The sequence below is a fragment of the Leopardus geoffroyi genome, chromosome D2 (assembly GCF_018350155.1).
Source record: "Leopardus geoffroyi isolate Oge1 chromosome D2, O.geoffroyi_Oge1_pat1.0, whole genome shotgun sequence".
NCBI classification, from domain to species: domain Eukaryota; kingdom Metazoa; phylum Chordata; class Mammalia; order Carnivora; family Felidae; genus Leopardus; species Leopardus geoffroyi.
The window spans coordinates 20,829,157-20,852,631 of record NC_059334.1 but is presented as its reverse complement, the minus strand read 5'-3'; the positions used below and the strand labels follow the sequence as shown (position 1 = coordinate 20,852,631).

Below are 23,475 nucleotides of genomic sequence, written 5' to 3'. Positions count from 1 at the left end.
GAATTTCACATAGAAATTAAGATTTCTGGTTCTCTGGAAAACTTGACAGATTAGCACCTGGAGCTCACATTCCCACATGGCAACACTTGGCTGGCACTGAGGACCAGATGCCCTCTTCCATCAGGTCCAGGAAGGTTCTGGGCTGTACCCCACAGCCCCCACTGGGTCTCTCACACTGAGGTCAAGAGCCACTTGCCATTATCATCACATTTGTGTTACTCACTTGCCATTTATCATGGTGTTTATACTGCTATTTTTCTCAGAGAAATATTTCTCTATACCTGTGTATCTCTATTAAAGACTGAAAAACAAAAATGAGGTCACACAGTCCTCACTAAGTCAATGTACTGGCCTGGCCCTGAAAGTAGGTGAACTTGTTACCTCGACCCTCTAAGACCTGGACCTGCTTCTTCTCCTCCCATCTCATGTTGTCCTTGTTAATGTGCTCTAATCCATATTTCAAAATTAAGTAAATAAATATTATCCTCTTCAGTTTCTTCTGCTTCCCAGGAACATGCCAGCAGGCTTTCCCCATAGGGCTTCTGTGCCCACGCTCACTCGCCCTTTCCACTCCTGCATGACCCCAACTGGAATTCTTCTTCCCATCTCTCTGTGCTGACTTCTCTCCTATCCCTTACTGTATTCTGAAATTCTCCTATTTTCTGTATTTACTTGTTTATAATCTGTCTCTGCAAAATAAAAGCTCTCTATCCTACACACAGCAAGCACAGGATATATTTGGGTAAATGAATCTTCATAGCATGCTTACAAAGCAGACTTCTTTATTCCTCACACAGGTAGGAAGCAGTAGAGTGGAGATAAAAATGCCAGGCTATTTGTAAAGACCATATTTTAATGACCAAACCATACGGAACATAGGATCTCTTTTTAAAACATGTATATATGCTTTAATATTTGTGCATAACAAGTGGCTTTAACATCCTACAAATATTTATCAACAGCCTACCTAGGTTCCACAAGTGCCAGGACCCACAGCTATGAATAAGATACAACTCCTGGCATCCACAAGCTTACAGTCCAGTCAAGGACACAGATAAAAAAGCCAACCGCTTAACAGTAAACCAGCTGCTAGCCCAGGATCTGCTCACAAGGGCAGCTCACAGCCACTATCTTGAAAGGGCCAGTTAAGGGAGGTGGTTAATAAAGGTTCCCTAAAATATAATCTATAAAATCACTTAAGTCCTGAAGCCAAGTAAAAGTAAATTTCTGGGTAAGTTCAACAGTCACTGAATGAGGGGAGGAAGCTCCAATTAGGAGGGACTTCTCCTATAGTCCAGCTATATAGTTCCAGCTACTATACGTACATATATCTTCAAAGTGACTAAAAATTGATTCAGAATTTTCCTCTAAGTTGCTTTATGCCAAAGACATAAAATGGAAAAATGAGACCATACTATATATAATGCTGTTGGTGGGGAAGCATTATAATTTGGATACTCTTCTTTTTCTGAATTAAATAACTTGGCCATTTAATCCAGTAAATTATGTTGGGTGCCACAATTATAATACTATTATAGAGAAGTCTCCTTGTCAACATATGGTGGCAAGACATAACTTTCTAAAATCTTAATCATCTGCAGAAGTTCCTAGAAATCACCCTGCATAAGTATTATCTTTTTATTAAATACCAATAGACGCTCCATGATAGAAAATAATATGCCAGAGATAATACCCTAGTAGTAAATAACAGCCATCAAGTCAAAATGCTACTTTACACACACTCCCTCTAAGCTTCCCACCAGTCTGGAGTCTCCACAACCTACCTGCCTCGACACTCTCTGTGAGGGGAAAAGAGACTATCCCAAGCTTAGTATCCCTAACTCTAAAACCGGAGTTTCATCTTCCACACCACATGCTCTCCAAAGTTCTATGACTGGCAGTCAATGTCAAACCTTACAGAGAAAACAAATTGCTAGTTATTGGAATCTAGCACCTGTAGCTGACCTTCTATGTTTAGGGGGAAAAAAACAAACAAACAAAAAAACCCGACTCCATTGAATATCATGTGTGGCCAGTCAATGCCACCCACACAGGTCATTCACCAGGCTGCAGTCCCCATACAGAGCTCCAAATGGATGCCTTCTCAGACATCCCTTTATTTGTTCATCACTGTGTGTAATCTGGTCATTAAGAGAAGGAGTCAAATACCAGCTCTGCCACTTTCTAGCTATCATTTTGGGCAAATAACTTTTATCAGCTTTTTATACTCTGTATAATTATAATTATAGTACCTACTCATAGAATTGTTGTGAGGTTTTGATAAGAAAATATGTGGAAAACCTCAAACACAGAACATGGCCCACAGTGGTTGTTAGATAATATTAACCCCTGTGTTAATTACACATACATTACTTTTGGTCAGGCACCGTCCTGGAAACTAGGGATATGACAGCAAACAAGATGGTGCTTCCCTCCAGGATCTCATGGTCTAACAAGGGAGAGGACAGGTTAATCCAACATTATGTACTGTGTGTCAAGTTTCAGAACGAGACAGGGCAATATGAGAGTATATAGAGGGAGTCCTAGCCCAGTCATGGGCAGTCAAGGAAAGTTACCCCAAAGAAATGCCTATTAATGCTGTCACCTGAAGTAAGAGAAACAGCTAGCTGGATAAAAGGTAGGAGAAAGCATCCCACATAGAAGAGTGCATGTAGAAAGGTCAAGGGGTGCCTGGGTGGCTCAGTCGGTTAAGCGTCCGACTTTGCCTCAGGTCATGATTTCACATCTCGTGGGTTTGAGCCCCGCATCAGGCTCTGTGCTGACAGCTCAGAGCCTGGAGCCTGCTTCAGATTCTGTGTCTCCCTCTCTCTTTGCCTCTCCCCTGCTCTCACTCTGTCTCTCTCTCAAAAATAAATAAACATAAAAAAAAAGAAAGGTCTAGAAGGAAGGAGGGTAGGTACTCCAGAGGATTTGAGGGTGATTCAGTGTGGCTGAGGTGCTTCAAGGCTCACTTCATAAATCCAGGACAGCAAATGTGTCTCACGTCTTCTCCTCCCTCCTATGGATGTGCACATGGACATGCTCACAAAGACTTGAAGACATGACATAAATCAAAGACATACAGGACCTGTGCTTGTCTACTGCTCACTACTCTAAGAACCAGGAAAGTAACTGCAAATAGGAAGAGGCAATACTTACTTCACTTTTAGGAAGTCAAAATTCCCCTTAGGAAGTTATCAATGAAGCTTTTTAAACTATCACCTCCAATGACTCCAAGTCAGTTCCTACAGCACAGTCACTGCATACTAACAGTTGGTTTTAGCCTCAGCCAGTTATGGAATAGTAAAGTGTGAAAGGGCCTCTAATCAGGGGGAGGAGGAAGACCAGTTCTCTGGTGGGAGTGTTGGGGGAGGATGGTCCAGGAAGGCCAGGACTGAAGCTGGATTACCAGAGCAGGGGCCGAAGCATGAGCCCCGGTAGAAGAGGACATAGACTGCAGGGTGCAGAGGCAGAAATCAGGGCACTAAGCAAGTGAAAGGCTCTGTGTACAGCAAGCTACTTTTTAAAAAGATGTCCTAAATGGACATCAAGACAAATAGGAAGGTAAATCAAGGTAAATAAGGGAGCTGGAAAAGGTGAGGTCCAGAAGCTGAGGCCTGAAATCAAAGAAGCAACAAAACCTCTGGGAAGAAAATGACTCTCTTATGTCTCAAAAAAGGAAAAAAAAAGAAATTCTAAAGTGACTTCCAGCTAGCTTTTTTAAAACAATCTTATTATGGCCTTGTTTCTACCTTCACAAAATCAAAGCCCAAAGAACACACTACTAATTTTGAATCATTTTCTATACACATTAAATCACACTTTAAATATTTTAAAGACTTATATTAACTCATTATTCTGGATGATGTACATTAATAAAGCAGCTAAAGGAGATCAGTGGAAAAACTGGGATTTCTCCTAGAGGAAAAAAGTGGCGGCGGTGGGGGGGGTGGGGGGGCGGGGAGCAGCTAGAAAGCTTACAGATGAGTTACATATATTTTTTAAGATGTCCCTGGGCTTCCAGACAACCCTGACGTAAGTGCTTACTTTCCATTTTAAAGAGGCCATGTCTGCCTTGATTAAGAGCTCTGGTGTAGATACAACTGATATAAATGTCACTGAGTAGACTGGGTTGTTGACCAGTGATGTTTAAAGTGTTAAAGTGATGTTTTTTAAAAATCACAGAAATGGGACCACTAAAGCAGTTAATCTTAAGGATCTCATAATGGATGAAAACACTGACACCTTTTCAAAAAAACATTATATACTTTCCACAATCCAATTAATTTCTACAAGGAAATCACTTTACAGAAACCCATGTTATGCCCTAATTCTTAAACAAGTCAGGATATTGTCCAAAATGTTCAATTTGCATTCATGGAATAATTCAATTAAGTGGCTAACAGTGACCAACCCCTCTCCAAAAAAAATAAGATGTGTGAAATTTGAACTGAAAGTTGGGAAACACACTTAAAATGGCTAATGCTTCCTTGTAGAGCAAGGACGCCATGCATTATCATGGCAGTTAAGCAAATGCTTTGGTGTGCAAACCACAAAATCTCCAAGAAGAAAATGATTATCTTCTGTCTCAGGAAGAAAAATCCTGGAGTGAGTTCCAGCTAGTTTTCTTGGTTTTGTTTTTAATATCATTGCCCTGGTTTCTACCTTCAAAAAAAAATCAAAGCTCAAATGTTTACTGAATCATTTTCAGTAAACACTAAATGACACCTTAAATATTTATTCTAACTCATAATTCTGGGTGCTATATGTTTAAGCCATTTCAAATATGTTAATTTCAACTTCAGGACACCTCCATTGTCAAGAGAGTATCTTCTCAATTCTGTCAATTTCAGCTAGGTTTCTTTATTTCACTATAAGCAGCAATTCTATATGTCATGAGGAGAGATGAGATTTTAGAGGAGCTTATCTAAAGATGAAATATTTTGAAAAATAACTATTTTAAGTTTAAGTTGTCAAACTTGCTAACTCATTACTCATTACTCATTACTAACAGAGGATTAATAATGGAAATGTAATTTAATTCTTATGCTAATTTCAGATCTGATGAACAGAAATATTTACAGTAACAAAAGTATTTAACCCAAGAATATCAATTTTGAAACATATAAAGCAATTAAGATTGTTGACATCAGAAAGAATATATACTTTTTAGTTCATCTTTAATAGTTACTCTTTCATGGGGCACCTGCTCAGTCAGTTTCAGTCAATTAAGCATCTGTTCCTTGATTTCAACTCAGGTCATGACCTCACAGTTCACGAGGTTGAGCCCTGCATTAGGCTCCTTGCTGACGGCACGGAGCCTGCTTGGGATTTTCTGTTTCCCTCTCTCTCTGCCCCTCCTCTGCTCATGTGTGCATTCTCTCTCTCTCTCAAATAAACTTAAAATATTTTTTTTAAATAAAAACCAAATAAAAGTTACTTTTTCATGATGAAAAATGTGATGAAGATAGTATCCTGTGGATATGTAACAGCTCTGTTAACATCTTTTTAATTCATATTTGTATTTTGTAAATAGGGCATAACGTACCCTGATCAAAGAGTAATAGTACTGCTTTTTTTATATTAAAAAGGTACCTAATAAACAAGGAATCATATATTCCTGTTTTGGTTTTAGTTTCTATGGGGAGTATGAGAAGGAAAGTTGGCAAGGGAGCATAATGTTTACATGGCCTGGAATTTTAAATTTTTTAATTGGAAGAAAGTTCTATCAGCTATTGAAAAAAATTTCATCACAGATTTATTTACAAGGGATAATTTAAGTAATTTCACTTAGCCAAAATATTTTTCCAAAATTAGAATAAAATAAATAAGTTAAAATCCAATCAAAATCTACATGGAGTTTCATCCATGATAAACAAAATAATTATTTATATTCTTCAATGCTCAAGTCATAATAAATGTTTTTTTCCATCTCCAACAAATTCCATATTAATACACCATGTGGAAAGAGAACATATCTACCAATATTCACTATACTACAGATTCTGCAAGTTTGCAGCAATTACAGGATAATATCTTACAGATGATGGAAACCTTTGCCAAACCAACAATTCTACTAACATGCTTATTTCACCAAATTCTTCAACCCAGACATAAAGTTAAAAATCCACAGGTAAGTAAACACAGCATCTCAGATCAACCAACGACAAGTCTATTTACGCTGACTTTACTCGAAATATTTATTCTTGGACCAGGAAAAGAACACTGAACACTCTAACTTGACATTTATACTCTAAACTATTGAAAATTCATCATTCAAAATGGCTACCAGCTGGGAGCCATCTGCAGCCTGCTTCCCCAAAAAACTAGCTCATCTGTGATTCTAGTTTCCTTTTATCAATAGAGAAATAGGTCTATCCTCATGGAGAAGGCTGTTTCAAGTTACTTCAGGTACTAATGGGTTGTGAGTCAATTTGCTGCATTTCACAATGAAAGGAGCTACGTGAGAAAAGAGCCAACTAGAAAGCCCTGAAAAGTGGAGATGGGAAAGTAGTGAACTTCTCACACGAGGGGGTGTCTAAAAGCTGGGATGTTTATTTTGCTGAGACATTAGTAGGCTCTGTTGTATTTCATTTTAAATCCACGAAATGCATCTCACCGATTCAGTTATTTGTCATCTTCAGAACAATTCCTCACATTTGTCTAATATTCTTATACATTTCCCATGTATTCCTCACAATAATCTTAGAAATCAGATAAGTGTAACCTATTTTGCAGATAGGCATGTGGCAAAGTCCAGTGAGAATCTAAATCACATGACTCCCTGGCAAGGGAAATTTCTGCCCCACTTGGCTTACAAAGTAAGTGAAAAATACCACATATTTATGGAGGCGGGGGGACATCTGAAAGCCCAACCTCCCAGAATTCCACCATGAAGTGCTCACTAGCAGCAGAGTGGCTGCCCCTCAACACTCTGATTAACTAATGACAGAATAATCCAGAGATAGCCCCAGAATGGTTCAATCCAGGAAAGGATCACCACCTCCATGAACATATGCAGCATATCGGATGCATTTTGGCTGTCACAATGACACAACAGAGGGCCACACTGGCACTCACTGGCCAGGGCTACAGAAGCTGAACTTCCAACAAAGAGCAGGACAAACCCATTCAAGATGTCCATATACACATCCTGGCTTGGCACAGTTCCAAGAGGCATAAAGTTGCCATAGCTTAGGTAAATGGTGCCAATCCCCCAACAAGACAAGATTACATTCCAGTTAACAAAGTACATTAATTGTGAGTAGTTGCATCAAATACACATTCTGCTGCCCTCTCTTTCAGGATACAAATCACTATCTTTATCACTGACCAGTCATGCCACTTCTTTCAAAGTCTGTGGGGGATTACTCACTGCACATCTGTAATCAGTTCATGCACAGATGGCAGACCAAGGAGTTGTACTGACTCCTTGTCTCCCAAGGTAAGAAACAATGATATTTTACAAAAAATAGATAATCAAAAGTGGAAAGTGGCCAACCACGATGAAAGTACAGCAAACAAACAGTGATATTGGAAGTGAAATCTGAGTCAAATGTCAGGGGTACAGAATCTGGGATGCTGGGAATGAAGACACCATCGCTATTAGAGAGGCTGTGATATGCAGCCAGAGGAAACTCAGTGCATACAAGCCTAGAGACATAAATAATGAAAGTGGTTGTGACAAAGAGGAGCTGATGCTGGCAAAATACTACACATTAAAGAAACTCTGGGAGATATTTCACAACTTTGAAAGTACAAAGGATGACGTGTTGGAGTCGGATCTAGACTTACGGTTACCAAGGCACAGAAAAGATGCTCCCTCAGTATCATACGCTATACAATAAAAAAAGCACTGTTTCAACTATTCTTTTTCCTTAATTATTTTAATGTGTATTTATTTTTGAGAGAGAGAGAGAGAGAGAGAGAGAGAGAGAGCAGCAGAGGGGCAGAAAGGGAAGACGGCACAGAACCGGAAGCAGGCTCCAGACTCCCAGCTGTCAGCACAGAGTCTGACACAGGGCTCGAACTCATGAACTGTGAGGTCATGATCTGAGCCGAAGTTGGACGCTTAACCAACTAAGCCATCCAGGCGCCCCAAGTTCCAACTATTTTTGACAAGTTTTTTACCAAAAAAAAAAATGAAATACGTTCATTCTCAATATTTCTAACATTTAAATACAGTGCATTAAATAATTGGCTTTAATATCTTCATTTTCCTATACATTTATCACTAACAGAAACTTTTAATATTTTCACAAAAATGTTTAGAAGTTTGAACATGTTTAGAACATGTTTAAAAATGTTTAGAACAATGAACATCATTCAAGTTTCCCAGTGATTACTGAAAGCACTCTGCAGTTTCAGCTTGCACAGTCATTTTTATGGTCCCACGTTGCTGTGCAAGTTGAGGACTACCTTTTATGCCCTATTGAGAATAACTGATAAGGGGCTTCACACTGTTCCAACCATAGGCAAGCTTAAATAACTCATTTCTAGAAGTTCAGAGAACTCCCCCTTATCAACCAAAATCTAGCTCAAATATACCCTCCACTCTGAACACTCTCCCAACCCTCCTGGCCAGAAGTCATCTTTCTCTCTCCCCTCCCCACTCTAACTTTGTTGTGGCAACATTATAGTACTTATTTCTTTGCTTGTTTTTCCAATCCCACCAATAAAGTGGTCTCCCAATGGCCAACAAACTGTATCTTGTTCACTTCTAAACATTTGAATCTAGCACTTAGCATCTAAGAAGCATTGTTAAAATACAGTGGAGATAAGAAAGGTCAAAAGGAGAGGCAACAATTATCTAAGACTTTCCAATTACTTGGCACTTGGTAAATCAGACAGAGTAGAGCAGCTCCATCTACACAGTCTCCTTTAACTCATACAAAAAATGGTATCTGTTAGGAATCTGCTTATCAAAATAAATGAACTAAGTCAATATTCCTTAAATGAAAGTAAATTCTGTATCACTGACAATTCATTCTCCCAGGGTATGTCTGCATACTAATGGATAAAGAAACTCTCCAACTAAAATGTCTGAGGTGGAGAAGTACAGTGAGTGGCAAGCTGGGCCAAGTATGGGTTGTGGACAGTGGGAAGCCTAAGTTCTGTCATTTCCATTCTAGCCTATGGCTGGCACAGGCTCAGGGGCCCGCATCTGCCCATTGTAAAAGATGAGCCAGATTTCTGTATTAAGTCTCCTGATTTTCTAAAAATTTTTTTTAATATTAATTTTTGAGAGACAGAGACAGAGCACGAGCGGTGAGGGGCAGAAAGAGAGAAGGAGACACAGAATCTGAAGCAGGCTCCAGCATCTGAGCTGTCAGCACAGAGCCTGAAGCAGGGCTTGAACCCATGAACTGCAAGATCATGACCTGAGCTGAAGTCACACACTCAACTGACTGAACCACCCAGGTGCCCTAAATCTCCTGATTGCTAAATGCGACCTATTTCAATTATTTAAAAAACACTGTGGGCCAGAGAAAGCATGGACCCTACTACTTTCTGACCTGTGCTCCAAACCAACAAGAATTTTCATGGGGTATGAGTGGGTTATTTGTAATGATCTATGTTAATGAAGAACAGGTTTCTTGGTTCCCCTGGGACATAAGGATCTGTAATTCTTAATGCTATTTCCTTCCCCAACTATCACTTTATTATAATTCCCCAGAAAGTTTAAATATATCTTTATCATATCTATTATCACAAGTGTATAATAAAAAGGTTAAACCTGAACTATCTAACTTGTATATAACTTGAATATAATGGTTTAATAGTACATATCTTGGGGAAAAAATGTAATAGTATTGATATCTCTAACAAAATCAAGTTACCAAACTTTGATTGTTAACTTTCTAGCCTCTAATTTTTCATAAGCCCATTATTCTAGTTACATGATTTCACATTATATGCTTTTTTAGGCAACACATTTTACCATCCACATCACCTTAATCTTCTTCAAGCAAACAAACCTACTTAGCTCAGTAAACCCCAGTAGGATTAATGCTGACTGGTAATGACAGATTAGCACAAAAGCAGATCTATAATGGCATCCCTAAGACATTAATAAGATAAAATTCTATGCAGGCTGTACTGGGTAAATAGGAAACGAAGTACTAGGTTTGACAGAAGTTTGCTTTAAAAAAGGAATAATGATGAGGTACATATTGGTTACGCTACTATTGTAACAACTCCAAATGTCAGTTGACGAACACAAAAGTTCCTCTCTCCTGTTAAATGGACTGCATAGGTCAGCAAAGGGCTTGGTTCTCCACAGTCATTCAGCGAGCCAAGCTTATGGAGGCCTTTCCATTTTATGGCTGCCCATCTAGAATCCATGGCCTATCTCCCTTTGGAAGAAAAATAGGAAGAATCCTGTGCCGAACTTTTACTACCTTGGCCTCAAAGAAAAACACATTACCTCCCTCACATTCCATTGACCATAACTACACACATAGCTCTACCAATTCAAAAGGAGCTGGGTCATGCAGGGGGCAATTAGAGTATTTGCTGGGCATTACTGTCTCTGCCAGATGGTTCTTTATTTTTTAAGTTTATTTATTTATTTTTAAATATATAAAAATTTATATATTGTACTCCGATCCAGTTGACTACTTTGCCCCTGGGGTACAGCCATATCCTAAAGGATGGAACCTTCCTGGAACTGCAGTGCAGAGAGGGAATGTGTTAAATTTGAATGGTGCTGGTGACCCGCTCACTCCAGGCTATCCAGCTAAAGAGTACACTTTTAGACTTGATGTCAAAGAAGGAGTGGGAATCCCCAAGATCCCTGTACATCCTATTGGGTATAACGATGCAGAAGTATTGTTACGTCACATGGGAGGAACTGCTCCACCAGATGACAGCTGGAAGGGAAGTCTTAATGTGGATTACAACATTGGGCCTGGCTTTGCAGGGCATGATTCCTTCAGGAAGGTTAGAATGCATGTTCATAACACCAATAAAATTACAAGGATTTATAATGTAATTGGAACAATCAGAGGATCTGTGGAACCTGACAGGTATGTTATTCTAGGAGGTCATCGGGACTCCTGGGTGTTTGGAGCTATTGACCCAACCAGTGGAGCTGCTGTTTTGCAAGAAATTGTCCAGAGTTTTGGAAAACTGATGGGTAGAGGCTGGAGACCTAGAAGAACAATCATTTTTGCCAGCTGGGATGCAGAAGAATTTGGGCTGCTGGGCTCCACAGAATGGGCTGAGGAGAATGCAAAAACACTCCAGGAGAGAAGCATTGCTTATATCAATTCTGATTCATCTATAGAAGGCAATTATACTCTGAGAGTTGACTGTACACCCCTTCTTTACCAATTGGTGTATAAACTGACAAAAGAGATATCCAGCCCAGATGATGGTTTTGAGAGTAAGTCTCTTTATGAAAGCTGGTTGGAAAAGGACCCTTCATCTGAAAATAAAGATTTTCCTAGAATCAACAAGCTGGGATCTGGAAGTGATTTTGAAGCTTACTTTCAGAGACTTGGGATTGCTTCAGGCAGAGCCCGTTACACTAAGAACAGGAAAACAGATAAGTACAGCAGCTACCCAGTATACCATACAATTTATGAGACGTTTGAATTAGTAGAGAATTTTTATGACCCTACTTTTAAAAAACAGCTTTCAGTGGCTCAGTTACGAGGGGCACTGGTTTATGAGCTTGCAGACTCTATAATCATTCCTTTCAATATTGAAGACTATGCAAAAGCTTTGAAAAACTATGCAACAAGCATCTACAATTTATCTAAGAAACATGACCAACGATTGAGAGACCATGGAGTATCATTTGATTCTTTATTTTCTGCTGTGAAAAACTTCTCAGATGCTGCTTCAGATTTTCATAGAAGACTCACAGAAGTTGATCTTAACAATCCTATTGCAGTGAGAATCATGAATGACCAATTGATGCTCCTGGAGAGAGCATTCATCGATCCTCTTGGTTTACCAGGGAGGCGGTTCTATAGGCACATCATCTTTGCTCCAAGTAGCCACAACAAATACGCTGGAGAATCATTTCCTGGGATCTACGATGCTATGTTTGATATTGAAAATACAGAAGACCCTCAATCAGCCTGGGCAGAAGTAAAGAAACACATTTCTATTGCAGCCTTTACAATTCAAGCAGCAGCAGGAACCCTGAAAGAAGTGTTATAGGAAGGTCTCAGCCAAATGGCCATTAAAAGTGTTACTGAAAGTCTCAAAAAAAAAAAAAAAAAAAAAGAGAGACAGACAGACAGACAGACAGACATGGATGGACAGGCAAGGAGAGGCAGAGAAAGAAGGAGAGAGAGAATCTCAAGCAGGCTCCGCACTATCCGCACAGAGCCCAATGTGGGGCTCAAACTCACAAACTGCAAGACCATGACCTGAGCCAAAATTAAGGGCTGGAAGCTTAACTGACTGAGCTACCCAGTCGCCTCTGCCAGATGGTTCTTTTAAAAGCTTCAACATCATATAGTAAAACCTACTCTTGCTCCTTTCAGAATCCAGACTTGTACACATAACCTCCTAAACATATCTCTGCCTTGATATCCCACCAGCTCCTTAGACATGTTTAAACTGTGCACAATCTTCTCCACACAACAGGACATTATAAGTTGTCTATCCAGGATCCAGGAATCAACCTGGTTATCTAATAGAGTGATGCCACTCCCAATGCCAGGGACTGGTTTAAGAATAGGCATGAATAGGCATGAACCTAAAGCTCAACAACAACAAAATAAACTAAGCAACTTGACCCCAAAATGGGCAGACCTGAATAGACTTTTCTCCAACAAAGATATACAAATGGCTGATAAGCACATGAAAAGATGCTCGACACCACTGATCATTACAGAAGTGGAAATCAAAAGTATAAACAGCATCTCACACCCATTAAGATGGCTACTATCACACACAAAAAAAGCAGAAAGTGCATGCTGACAAGGATGTGGATAAATTAGAACTCTTGTGCACAGTTGGTAGGAATGTAAAATGGTACAGCTGCTGTTGAAAACAGCAATGTGGAACATGGAACACCAAGAGCAATTCATCAAAAAATTAAAAATATAATTAGCACATTATCTAGCAATTTCACTTCTGGTTATACACCCAAAAACTGAAATCAGAGTCGCATAGAGATATTTATACATCCACATTCATAGTAGTGCTATTCATGATAGTTAAAATGTGGAAATGTAATACAAGTGTCCATCGATGGATGAATGGAAAAGCAAAATGTGGCACATGCATAGAATGGAACAGTATGTGGCCTTATAAAGGAAGGAAATTCTAACATATCTACAACATGGATGAACCTTGAGGCATTATGCTAAGTAAAACAAGCCAGTCACAAAAATACAAATACTGTATGATTCCATTTCATGAGAAAATTTACCTCAAGTTGTCAAAATCATAGAGACAAAAAGTAGAATTGTGGCTTGTTTTCAGGGGCTACAGGGAGCGGGCAATGAGGATTTATTAATCGGTACAGAGTTTCAGTTTTACAAGATGCAAAAAGCTATGGGGATGGCTGCTGGTGATAGTTGAACAACAATATGAATGTTTTTATTACCACTGGACACTTAAAAATGGTTAAGATGGTAAATTTTATGTTATGTGGATTTTACCACAATTAAAAGAAGAGGAGTGGCTGGGTGGTTCAGCCAACTGAGCATCCAACTCTTGATTTAAGCTCAAGTAATGATCCCAGAGTCATGGAATCGAACCCTGTGTCAGGCTCTGTGTTGAGCATGGGGCCTTAAGATTCTCTCTCTCTCAGGGCCCCTGGGTGGTTCAGTTGGTTAAGCGTCCAACTCTTGATTTTGGTTCAGGTCATGATCTCATGGTATGTCGGACAGAGCCCCTCATCAGACTGCACTGAGAGATGGAGCCTGCTTGGGATTCTCTCTTTCCTTCTCTCTCTGTGCCCCTCCCCTGCTCACTTGTGCTCTCTCTCAAAATAAATAGACATTAAAAAAAAATTCTCTTTCTCCCCCTCTCATGTGTGTTCTCTCCCTCAAATAAAAAAAAAATTTAAATTAAAAAAAGAAAGAAAGAAAGAATAGCCAGGCATGTGATGCAATTTGGGTGAAAGATAAATAAAAAAGGTTTGATGGGCACTTTTGAGAATGAAGCTTTCTGGCTTTTTAAAGAGAATTTCTGAAAAGGTTCTCTCTCTCCCACTAGATGGGAAACAAAGACACATGGAGCCCTGATGCTACAAGAAGAGAATCAGCTCTGGGATAAAACTGACAGGGTGGAAGACAGAGCTGAGTCAGAGAACATCTGAGTCCTGGATAACATCACAAAGCTTCTTGATCAACTATCCCTGAAGCCATTACCTGTGCACACTTCAGTAATGAGAGCAGGTACCTGTTCATGTTGGTGAAGCCAGCCTGTTACTGGAAATGGAAAGCATCCCACTGGATGCACATTCCAAACCTGGTCCTCCTTCTGACTTCCACACTTTTCTCTGATATGTGTTCAAAGCTGTCCTCTCACCTCCCATAGCTTCTCCCTCGCTGCCCACACTACTGTACCCAATCAGTTGCACAGACCTAGTGATTCTCTCCCCCAAACTGTGCCCAGAACCTAAAACAACCTTCCATCCAGGTAATTACCACTGCTGAGCATTTCCACAAAGGGCTTCACACGTGGTAGCAGCACTTCCAGCTCTCTCCCCTTCAAGTCATAAGTGCGGATATTTCCCTCCTCTAAATCCACCAGTGCTTATTCAATATCTCTTAAGTCGGGCACAAACTTCTTGGCCTAACATTAAGGCTGTCCATACCAGGTCACGACCCACCTCTTCGGTTTTACTTTTCCTCAGTCTCCTCTACCTTCATCACCACCACTATCCACTGTCCTGCCCACACCCAATCCCTATGGTTTTCTTACATTATGTAAGCAGTTCTATTGTTTCATGGTCTCCTGCACTCAATTTCTATCTGTTGTTCATCACAAAGCATAAAAGCACTTCAAGATCCCCTCAATTTAATACAATCTTTCCCTCCTCTGAGCTGCTATATTGTCTTTCTTATGCCACTTATATTTCTATTTTTAAACTGGATCAACCCCCTTCTAGAATAAACTATCTTTGAGGGAAAAGTCTATTTTACTTATAGTGAACTTGCCAGGTCTTGCAAGGCCTAATTACTGGTAAGCCAATGAAAGTTACACTTTTGACAATCACAAAGAGGATGTCTGGGCATTTCATTTGCAAGACAGTTTTAAGCTTCTAGAAGAACAATCCACTGCCCTTTGAGGAAACCAAAGGTAGAATCACATTATTTTAATAGGATCATATATCTAAATCAAGAGTCCCTGGCTCAGATGTCAACTGGAGTCAGGCAAGGAACAGTTAGGAATGGATGGGCAGAGTGCATACTTTTAATTCAAATATACATTACACACACACACACACACACACACACACACACACACACACAGACATACAAAGATTATTCATTGCCCCAAATACATTTTCTCTCATTTTCCTGAAATTCACCACCCCCTTATTCATATTTCCCCTTGATCTATAAATATGGGTACAAGAATTACTCCACCATGAGAAAACCAACAGTGCACTGACACCAACCGTCACAGAATAAGAGGGAGTGGAAGAGCATGTGGCAAACAGGGACACATCACTAGCTCCAACCAGCATGTGTAGACACTGGCCCAAAGTAGCCAGACTTTCTGACTTTCCAAGAAAAGCTATCAAACCAGACTGGCATGTAAAATCTCCTTAATTTTAAAACGCAACTAAATAATTTACTTAAAAATCACTATTTAGATAAATATGATATGGCCTAAACTAAATGTTCACATACCAAATACAACCAGCAAGCCATTCTCTTGTTTTCTGTTTACCTGAGATGGGTTAAAAGAGAAATAACAGAATGTGGTAATACTCAAAAAGTGAATAGATGGTGCTTCTATCAGAATCAGAAAATCCTGTGCCCCAGGCATTTTATAAAGAGCTGGGCTTTGATCTTAGGAAGAAGGAACAGGCAGCTTTACAAGCCAGCACCTGACTACGGGTCTAGGGCATTTGGTGGGGAGGCCCAGGGCTAAAGGCTGCTGGGAAGCTGAGATCAATTAAGCCTCATACAAGGTTATATGTGAATTCCCTTGCACTTGGTAGAAATTTTTAAAACCACTAAATTTTCCTGAATTAATGTTAAATTAACACTTCCAAGAGGATGCCAGAAAAATAAAGTATTACCCTGTTGAATTTGGTACAGCATGACAGAAAATATCTACTGTACTATAAATGTATTTTTCTGCAAAAGTAATTTTAAATATTTCTGATATAGGAAAAAGTATAGAGCTCATAAAAAGTTATGAGTAATATTCAAAGGATTTATACATTTCAAAAATTATTTTAATTGATTATGAAAATTTCCAAAGAAGCTACTCCGGAGACTTAAGTGCACTAACGATGTCACAAGGGAGACTTGGAAAGACAAACATACAGATATACTAAGGTTTCATTCATTTGCAAAAGTGTAGAATTAGATTTGGCAATATTTCAGATGCCTTCATGTGATTCTTAGAATAAAAGTTTCAAACAGTTTTTCCCTTGTGAATTTTCAGGTTCTTAACATCTAAAAAGAATCCAATTAAAAACCACCAAACTTTCCAAATGCTGGTTTCAAGAAATTAAGATTCTTTCGATACAACTCAAATTCCAAAACCTATTCACACCTGATAAAATGGCATAATTATCCTATATTATGAAATATGAACCAGTTGGTGAGGTATATTTTTATCATTATGCATTCATTCATTTATCAAACAAGGTAAGTATGAGACACTATGCTCAACCTACGAGCAACAACGATGGACAGCTATGGCCACTGCTCTCACAAGGCTGATATTATACTCAGGGAAACCAACAACCAACCCTTACACCCTTAACTACAAAGTGTAAGAAGTTTCATGAAAGAAACGTACATGTTGCAATGATCTCACCTAACATAGAGATGCCATGTAGTCTATTAATCAAGGGAAGGCTATGCCTTGATGAAATGAGCCACAATATGAAGCACAGTTACATCAAAGTGGGTAATGAAAATCATGCCTGGGAGAGGGAGCAACATTCATTCACTTTTAAATATATTTACTGCAGGGGCGCCTGGGTGGCGCAGTCGGTTAAGCGTCCGACTTCAGCCAGGTCACGATCTCGTGGTCCGTGAGTTCGAGCCCCGCGTCAGGCTCTGGGCTGATGGCTCAGAGCCTGGAGCCTGTTTCCGATTCTGTGTCTCCCTCTCTCTCTGCCCCTCCCCCATTCATGCTCTGTCTCTCTCTGTCCCAAAAAAATAAATAAACGTTGAAAATAAATAAATAAATAAATAAATAAATAAATAAATATATTTACTGCATGCCAGATATGTGTCAGTCATTGCAGTAAACATTAGGCATAAATAGTGAATAGAATTTAAAATAGTCCCTGATTACACTTATAATCTACTGGGGGAAATGAACAAGTATAATAAAATGAATCTACTGGGAGAAATGAAGAAAAGGCAGCAGGAAGAAATCATTTTTTAAGTGTGGTAGAGGTTAAAAAAGAACAGGATGCTCTGAGTCAGAACAGTAAGAGGGGCAGTACTTTATACTACATGAGATGATCTCTGAGAGCGTCACTGAAAGATGCCAAGGAAAACATAAAGAACATTGCAAGCTGAGAGTACAATACAGCACAAAGGCCCTGAAGCAGGAGGGAACTCAGTGTTAAAGGTCTGAAAGGCAACCAGAAAGCAGGAAGAAACAGCAATAGGTTAGGCAGAGAGGGTAGTAAGGGCCAAGTCCAAAGCCTGGAGAGCCACGATAAGGGGGTTGGATCTCAATATAAAGAGCTAGGAAGGCAATGAAGGGCTTTAAGCCTTGGAGGAACACGACCATATTTGTCTTTTACAGATCACACTGAAGAAGGCAGGACTGGGAGTAGAGAGAAGAGCTAGGAGGGCATTGCAACTGTCCAGCAAGAGATGATGGGAGCGTGGAGAAGGGTCAGGATGGCATAGACAAAGAAAAATGAAGCAAATCAACATATACTGAGGGTGGAACTGACAAGACTACTGATTGATTTGATTGGAGAGGAGTGATGAAAGAGGAGTTATCAAGTTGTCAATCAGGTTTCTGGTTCAAATAACTAGATGGCTCATGCAATCACCGAGACTAGAAGAAAGAAAGAGACCAAATGAGACTAAGAAAATAAAAGTTTTAGTTAAGTTACATTTTTGAAGTCTATGAGCCACTCTAGTAGATTTATAGCCAAGTGGAAATATCAGGGTAAGGTGATAAGAATCTAGTGATCAGAAGGAAAAAAAAATTAATTGGAACTATAAATTTGGAATTAGATATTTTAGATCATGGAATCTGAGACTCTCACCTACTAAAGACAGAAAAAACAAAGGTCCTCCCAATTTGGGTGTGAAACTAACCTTGAGACAAAGTAGAATGGTAAGTAGAATGGAGGTCAGGGGAATAGGGAATAGGTATTGTTTCATGGTCACGAAGTTTCGCTTTGGGAAGGTGAAAAAGTTCTGAACATGGATGGTGGTGACGGTTGCAAAACAGGGTGAATATACTTAATGCCACTTAAAAATGGTTAAGATAATCTTACATAGTGTGACTTTAATAAAAAAATAAACTAAACCTCAAGAATTCCAACATTTAGACATTGGGTAGAACATGAGATGCTGAAAACACCAGGGAGGGAATGAGCTTCCAGAATGGTAGCAGACAACGATGAAGTCATAGAGAACAAAGGGAAAACTCCAGACTAATCCCCACACAGGAGAGTTCCTTAAAGAAAGAAGAACTGAAAGCTCCTGAGAAATTAAGTCAAATGAAAGACTTCAAAGTATCCCTTGGAATTTTAAAACATCAGTGGAAGGGTAAGTGCAGGAGTTGGAGTGAGTTGAGAAGTAGAATATGATTAGATGACTTTTTTAAGAAGTTTTGACTCTGACAAAAAGCAGAAAAACAAGAGGGTGGCTGGAGAAGAATGTGATGCCAAGGGAGATATGACAGTTCTAAGGAGCCTACTCCAATGTCCGCTTTCTCCCAATTAGAACCCTCAATTTTCAGCTGGGCACATGGACACCTAAATTAAGTACTCTGATTTCCTCGAAGACAGGGATGGCCAGAAAACTAAGTTCTGCCTAGGGATGCTAGGAGATTCTAGGGAATCCCATGATTCAATATGTTCTGTCCCTTCTTCCATCCAGCTCACTAGACTGCGGTTCCAACTTGGATTATGAAGATAAGGGCCATAAACTAGGAGTGGGAAACTGTGTAGGCAGAAGCACCTTGATTTGCTAAGTCTTTGGGAAGCACTGTCACCACACCAGGCCTGTACTATGAGACGTAATCTTCCAAATTATTAAATAGCAATCATTTGGGTTTGCTTTGATTTTCTGTTTCCATAGACAACTCTAACCTCAACTAACATAGGCAGTTTTTATCTTTAGTATGTGAGCCAACAGAACACAATTGTGTGAAATGGGGATGGTCCAACTAGAAAGCCTGACTCGTGACAGAGGGGGGCAGGATCTAAAGAGGAAAGCATGAGAGAGATGCAAACCCAGCACAGCTAGAAAGATGAGACTAGGTAAGATGCAGGAGGAGTTCAATCATGCAGAGACTTGCAAAGTAGGATAAGGATTTTACTTTTTTATCTTAAGAGCACTGGGAAACTAGACATTTTTAATAGGTAAGTAACATAACCTAATGTGTATTTTTTTTCAAAGATCACTGACAATAATTTGAAGAAAGGAATGAAGTGAGGGCCAAGACAGGTGGCAAGGAGACTTAGGTAGGAAGTTGTTTTGACAATCCACCTGAAATACGGGGTTGGGCAAGATAATGATTATGGCCTATGGCAGAGTGAGTAAATGTGAAGACAGCACTGGCAGCACTTTGTATGTGCTATGCATGACAGATCAGGGACAGTAAGCAGTCAAGGATGACACCCAAGGTTACGACCTGGACAACACTGTGAATAGTGGTATAGCTCACTGAATTGGGGACTTGTGGAAAAACTAAACACTTGGGTAAGTTCAATTTTTAACATTCTAATTTTTAAGTTCCTGAGACAACCAAGTGTAAATGAATACCCAGCAAGTAAAAGACTTGTTCTCACTAGCTTATTCATAATAGTGAAAAACAGGAAATAGCCAGGTGTCCATAAACAGGGAAACAGATTACCTGTGATATGCAATGTAATCCAACTCACTATTAAAAAGGAACAAACTACTGATATATTAATGATAGGAGGAACCCCACAAACATAATGCTCAGTGAAAGAAGCTTTATACCATGAAGTACATACCACGTGTTTCCATTTGTATAATATTCTAGAACAATCATTGGTGAAAAAACTCAGAAAAGTGGTTGATACAGTAAGTTGGGGGTGGATCTGGGAGAGGGGATAGGAGGAAACTGTTTCAAGTAATGGTAATGGCTTATATCTGCATAAGAGTTTGGGTTACACAGATGTACACATTTGTCAAAAAACAATGAATAGTACATTTACTTTAACAACGACAAAACACTCCAAATATTGAATGCTGATTACTGGTATGCATGGTGAAGAGGTGAAGTGTGCTGATGTCTGCTTGCTAGTCTGAAATGCAACAAAAAAAATAAGGTAGATTGATAAATAAATAGAAGGATAGATACATCCATATGAGATAAAGCAAATATAAAGAAGTAATTGTAAAATTTAATTAGTGGGTATATGGTATTCCCTGCGTCTTACAACTTTTTTGTATTTTTATAATAAAATGTTAGAAAAGCTTTAAGTAACTAATCTGCACTTCTTTAAAAGCACTAACTAAAACTTAATAATAATAGATTCAAGCACACATCTTCCTCCTCCTTTTCCTTCACATCTTCACTATTATTGTGAATCTATAAATGTTCACTACTACAGAATTCATAACCAATTCAACCACAAAGAAATCTTATCATTTTAATACCATTTGAAATCATTACCAAGTATCTAAAATATGTACTTTGCAGAAAAATACTTAAATAGAAATATTTTACCACATTTTAAGCAATGAAACCATGATAATTCAGAATAAAGAAACGGGAAATTTTCAGCTAATACAGGGAAAATAATGGTCATTCTGAATCATGTAACATTTTAAGGGATACTGTTTTCTTACTTCCATACTTTGGTAGCTCTTTAGGACCCATTTAATAAGGAAATAACTATCACTGGCATACCAAATGTCACATTGTTATTCATTAATGTATTTTTAAATGTCTCCCTAGGAATACTGTTTATATCCTTAATTTCCACTATCAAACCCAAATTCTTTCCCTTAAAGAAAACCCCTAGGTCTTTCTTAGCAAAAATTAGCAACTAAAATTACTTAAAATTATTAGAGACTTAGTTGCATTTTACTAAAAATTTATCCTCAAAGAATAAAGACAAATTGTCTTTTTTTTCCCCTTGAAATGAGGCCTACTGAGGGTGATTCAACCAAGGAAGTATTTTAGGAACTGGAATCCTGAGGAGTGAGGCAGAACTCATGGGAGAGGTGAGGGGAGTTGATGACATTCAGTAACTTCTAGAGCGAAGTTCTGGGAACTACCTGGGTCCGGTCTGAAACCGCATGGAAGGACTGGGTTAAAAACAACAAGGTGGTTGCTGAGGCTAGGGGCTGGGATTGGATGAGCATGAGAGCCTGGATGGTTTCTAGAGGCAAGAGAAGCTCAAGACTGGGGTTTGTAGGTGGGCGTCTGAAGAAGTGTTCCAGAGGACAGTGACCATGATGATAAGAGGCCATAAAGAGCAGGCAAAGGTGGAAGCACAATGTCCATCCTGTGGCTGAACTACACTCCCAGGTGCTGCTTCTGAGCCTTGTGTTCCTACTGGCCCTTGCTGATGCAGAGCATCCATTTAACTCTGCTTCCTTGTTACCAGGAACCCTCCCCACCAACTCCACTGCCTCCTTCGGGCCAGGCAGGCAGATAGGAATGAGACCCAGGCCCTTACTTCCCCTCTGGGTTGCAGTGGGGCAGCATTTCTTTGGGCTGGTACAATGCAGAAACAAGCATTAGAGCCACCAACTCATGGGTGGTAGCTGGGTGGTAGCTGGGTGGTAGCCAGGTGTGTAGCAGGGAGGTGATAAAAATGGTCTCCAGTTGGCTGACCTGCACCATCAGAGAAGAACACAGGGCAAAGGAGATACTGATGAGGGGGATGCCAGTGTCTGGGAATAAGTCATTTGTCATAAGCAGAAAGACAGTGTAGTCTGGTAGCAGTGCTGTCTTGAATGGGGCATGATTCTCTTTCTGCTGGTAGGTAGAAGCTGAAGGCATGGATGACAGCCAGAAAGCCACTGGATACCAGAAGGATACCAGAAGCCTCATCATATATAGGCTGGGATTGTGCCTTGATGGCTACCTGTTGAGATGAAAGAGCTGAAGGTGAGTGTGCAGGTCTGTTCATCAAAGGGTAAATGGAAGATAGTCCATATTACATATGCTGATGACTCATACTGGTTTATCTAATCTGCTACAACCTTCACAGGTGACATAAGCTATGTGACCTGTAGGTACCTAATCCACATCTATGAACTCAATGAAGATAACTGGAAGTCATAGCTCCTTAGTTGCCATGCTGAGCTTCCTGATGCCCCCATATTCCTCTGGATTCCACCTGATGAATGGATTGTACCAGACCATAATTAGCCACAGGAATTATGTCATCAGTTAAAGCTATGCATCACCCACTTCCAGGATGTCAGACAGGGTGATGGAGATGTAGACATGAGTGGGGATGCTGTAGTTGATGGCTGGATGGAAACTTTTCTGTTAAACACTGCTTAGAAAATAATAGGGACTCCCCCCACTGCTGGTCAAAGCCTGAGTGATTGGTAGTAAAATGGTCTCCTCTTCCTTGAAGCAGCCAGTGGAGAATAAGGCAGAGGAGGTATCCTTTCCCATGCAGCCAATCTCTTTCCATCTTCCTTTCCTTGGCTCTTTTCTGGAGACATAGCAACAATATTGTTCTTAACAGACCACAGGCCACACCTTGAGCACTGGCTCAAATTATCCCTTTAATTAAAGCTTATGAAATGATTTTTCAAAACCAACTACCAATTAAAAAGCTCAAAATCAACTCTCATTCACTTATTATTTTCAGGTGATACAGAGAGTTTCTAACATGGCAAGCACAACTATAGATACTACTATAAGAAAAGAGTTTTCACTTAGTAGCACAAGTGTTTTAATTACATATTCATATACACTGTGCTTGGGATATTTTGTTGCTCATTTTCAGTACACGAAGTCTTTAACATACAGTCTGGTGAATATTCTAAGACAAGTAGCTTTCCTAACTGTACATGCCATCAACTTAGACTTTAACTGTACAAAACATTTTTTAATGTTTATTTATTTTGAGAGAGAGAGAAAGCATGAACCAGGGAGAGGTACAGAGAGAAAGAG

At 39.5% G+C, this 23,475-nt stretch overlaps 2 protein-coding genes and 1 pseudogene across 2 annotated transcripts in view; 1 reads left to right on the top strand and 2 right to left on the bottom strand.

Annotated features, from left to right (window-relative positions):
• BICC1 (BicC family RNA binding protein 1) overlaps window positions 1-23,475 on the bottom strand; it is a 287,220-nt gene that overhangs the window by 112,410 nt on the left and 151,335 nt on the right. The gene's annotated exons all lie outside the window — the stretch shown is intronic.
• LOC123576538 (N-acetylated-alpha-linked acidic dipeptidase 2-like) lies at window positions 6,414-12,217 on the top strand. The gene has a single exon (XM_045437455.1). It carries the CDS (start codon window positions 10,843-10,845, stop codon window positions 12,169-12,171), a length of 1,329 nt encoding a protein of 442 aa, XP_045293411.1. The 5' UTR covers window positions 6,414-10,842; the 3' UTR covers window positions 12,172-12,217.
• On the bottom strand, window positions 20,092-23,201 carry LOC123576539 (annotated as a pseudogene).